At 51.1% G+C, this 3,157-nt stretch overlaps 1 protein-coding gene across 1 annotated transcript; it reads right to left on the bottom strand.

Moving 5' to 3' along the window:
* Positions 1–745: 745 nt before the first annotated feature.
* Positions 746–2,230, bottom strand: FTJAE_9663 (choline-phosphate cytidylyltransferase; the record flags this gene model as incomplete). Its single annotated transcript, XM_037356606.1, has 4 exons — positions 746–895; positions 948–1,281; positions 1,329–1,679; positions 1,734–2,230. 4 exons carry the CDS (start codon positions 2,228–2,230, stop codon positions 746–748), a joined length of 1,332 nt encoding a protein of 443 aa, XP_037203302.1.
* Positions 2,231–3,157: the final 927 nt, after the last annotated feature.

Raw genomic sequence — 3,157 nt, 5'->3', positions numbered from 1 at the left:
AAACTCCAATTAACTACCTTTGTCATGATGAAGTGGTCTCATCGGTTGAAACGTTACTTCTAATCATCCAGTGCTGCCGTCATCATCTGACAGAGCTCAATATACAGTATAGCCGCCTAGGCGCCTAAGCGCAGGCGCCCCCAGATTGTGGTATTTGAGTGTCTGCGCCATCCGGAAAGCCAGATACCCTGAAGAGATTTGGCTAATGATTTGCTCCGATATTTCAGCCTCACCGAGGGGGCCATGCATATTGGCTTAGTTAGCTGTACGACAATGATTATCATGTCAGCAACGAGGGGCTCGAAATAAACTCCCGAATCAAAGGATTGTACCTGCAGACGTAGGCTGTAACAAGGTGGTCCTAAGAATGGGGGAATGTCACGAAATGTCACGAAAATGAGACCATCGAAACAAGTGAACGGTTCAGTCATACTCGTCGGGTTACTTCGCCCAACTGTCGTACCATCCCATAGCTACCTTATCAGACAAGAAGAGTCCGGATTCAATAGTGCGCCGAGGTTACACTGTAGACGTGAAAACATTCGATACATAAAACAAGCCATAACGCCTTGTATACCGGTCCTGTATTAAAGCGCACGGCCGAATACTGATTAAAATAATAATCCACCAAAGTCCATTACACAAACATCTGTTGTCCCTATCGTGGTGGCCCTGCCTCCTCTTCCTGCTGGACATTTTTAACCAATCTCCCTCATTCGCAATCTGCATGACCATACAGCTTCATTTATAGCTTCGAAGGAGCGGCTGCAGCTGCAGCCGCGGTTGGAGTGTTTGATGAGTCCTTTGGCGATTTTCCGTGTGTATCACTCTCTTCAGACTCATCGTCGCTGGGGGGTCGGCTACTATCGGTGACGTTGCCTCGGCTCTTGGTCATCTAGACGATCGTCAGCTTAAGGCGAAAAATGTGGTGCATGTCCACTACTCACCCATCCTCGGACACCACCAACAAGACCCAGAGCGTAGCCAGTGATGAATTCCTTGGGTGTTCCAGAAGCACCTGGGGAACGTAGTGCCTCTGAGCTGCCTGCACTGTTAAATCGGGCGGGGCTCTGAGGACGGCTAGTAGGCCAGAACTGCTTGAGCTCACGACCGAGTTCTTGACCAGTAGTGGTCCAGTTGTTTGTGATGTTTTCCCGCAGGTCCTGAACATGTCGCTTGAGATCCAGCTCGTTCTTCTTGAGCCAGCTCACATTGAGCTCCTGGCGGGAAGTACCGCGCTTGAATTGTCGGGCAATGTACTTCTCGTAGTCGCGAACGATTCTGCGAGCTGTTAGGATTTTGGATAGCATGGGTGCTCGCTAGCATACCTTGTGATGAGACCAGTTGTGCTGACACCTTCTGTTCGCTGTGTGACAAGGAACTTGCCAGCAGCCTTGATGGGCTGGTAGATGTCGTCGCCCTCGTCCGCGCCGTAAGGAAGATCATCGTGAGCGACATAGTCGAGCTTGTTCTCGTCGAGAAATTCGGGGGTAACAATCCATGGGCAATCCTCGATTACCTCATCGACCCATTTGCAGTGGCGGAGCGTTTCGGCACGCTCAGCGGCAGACATCACAGTCAAACCTTTGCGCTTGTGTGTTTCGTGGTCGCCTGTGACTCCAACAACGAGCGTTGTGTCAGGAAAGGCCTTTTTGGCCTGCTCGAGTTGTCGCATGTGGCTAAGAGTAGTTAGCAGACAGCTCAGTTTCAACAAGTCGGTTCCTTTGACTTACCCAAGGTGGAAAAGATCAAACACTCCATCAGCGTATACACGAACAGGTCGGCCAACAGGAGGTGGGTTCGTCTTGTAGCCACCGGCAGGATCTTGGAGCTTGCCGATGGGGGGAGGGGGCATGGCCTCGATTCTTCGCTGCTCCTCTTCGTCAAGCTCCCTCAGAGAAGGCTTGCGACCCTTGCGACCGACTCGCTCAGCAATGTCGATGCTGGCTTCTGTGGTGTCGCTTGGCTCGCCAGGATCCAGGGCATGGTCAGCGGCTGTCTCGAGGCCACGATCCGAGCTAGAGCGCTGTCTCTTAGGAATTGGGCCTCCAGCAGCTGATCCTCGGCTGTGAAGTCGTCCCGACTCAGCGGCTGTTGTGTCTCCCTCCTCACCAGAGGCATCACGAGAGGATGTCTGGATGCCATTATCGCCAAGGTCAGCGGCCGACTCCGCGCGAAGGGAGTTTCTCTTGCGCTTCCCACCCTGGGATGAGCTCGATGGCGAAGACATGGCTGATAGATAAGACTGGCACGGCACTGACTGACTTGACAGTTGGGGGAAGATGACGTGGCTTCGGGGTCGGGTCGGGTTGTGGGAGAGGATGAGAGAGGCCTTAGGAGTAGGTAAGGGCCTAGGTAGGTAAGTATGGTCTTTAATTATGTGCGTGCTGAGGAGCGAGACGGGGAATGGAAGCGACCTGGCACTGCTGTAGCAGTACTCCGTAGGTAGTTTATTAACCTGGAGAAAAACGGTTACGGCTACAGAAGCAGTTCCACGTTGACGCGAAAAAAACCGGGTCTCGAATTGGGTCTGGACTTTCTCCAAAGCTGATTGGGTTTGGAGCGCAATATTCCCTGTAAAAATCTGGGGTTTTCCAAAACTTGGCTTGCCTTACCACAGCACTTTATATGCGAGACTCTGAGGATACCGTCATCGGAGGCGATATATGATGATGACTGATAAGGTAAAAGAGCAGAAACAAGAAACAAGGCATGATGCATTGATCAAGACTGGGACAGAGGCATAAGCTGATATCTACAGATAAGCCATGGACTGCTTTCTTCCTCTCCTCTAGAGTTCCCTCCCCTATACGGACGGAGTACACAGGTAGCTCTCGATGGACACGAACGACACCGTCTAATTAAAAAAGTGGCCCGGCTTTCTCGTGTCAAGAAAGGAGTGTAATCTCAAAAGTTAATAGCGCAACTACTATCGTCGTCACACCCCTAGATGAGACAGGCAACTGCTCTCGTGACAATGCTTGTTCACTTGTAATTGCGCTCAACATGAATTTTGTGCATCTTAATAACTGTTTTTTGAGCCGAATTCGTCGTGTCAAATGTCGATTTCTCAAACGCGATGTGGATTGTGGCGTCATTGCTGTCACCCCTTTAGCTGATCTACATGAAAAGGGGGGAAGAAGCTTGTGGAAGAGCT

This window comes from Fusarium tjaetaba, assembly GCF_013396195.1.
Source record: "Fusarium tjaetaba strain NRRL 66243 chromosome Unknown NRRL66243_c0000219, whole genome shotgun sequence".
NCBI classification, from domain to species: Eukaryota; Fungi; Ascomycota; class Sordariomycetes; order Hypocreales; family Nectriaceae; genus Fusarium; species Fusarium tjaetaba.
The sequence above is the reverse complement of the archived record's forward strand: the minus strand, read 5'-3'. Positions and strand labels throughout refer to the sequence as shown.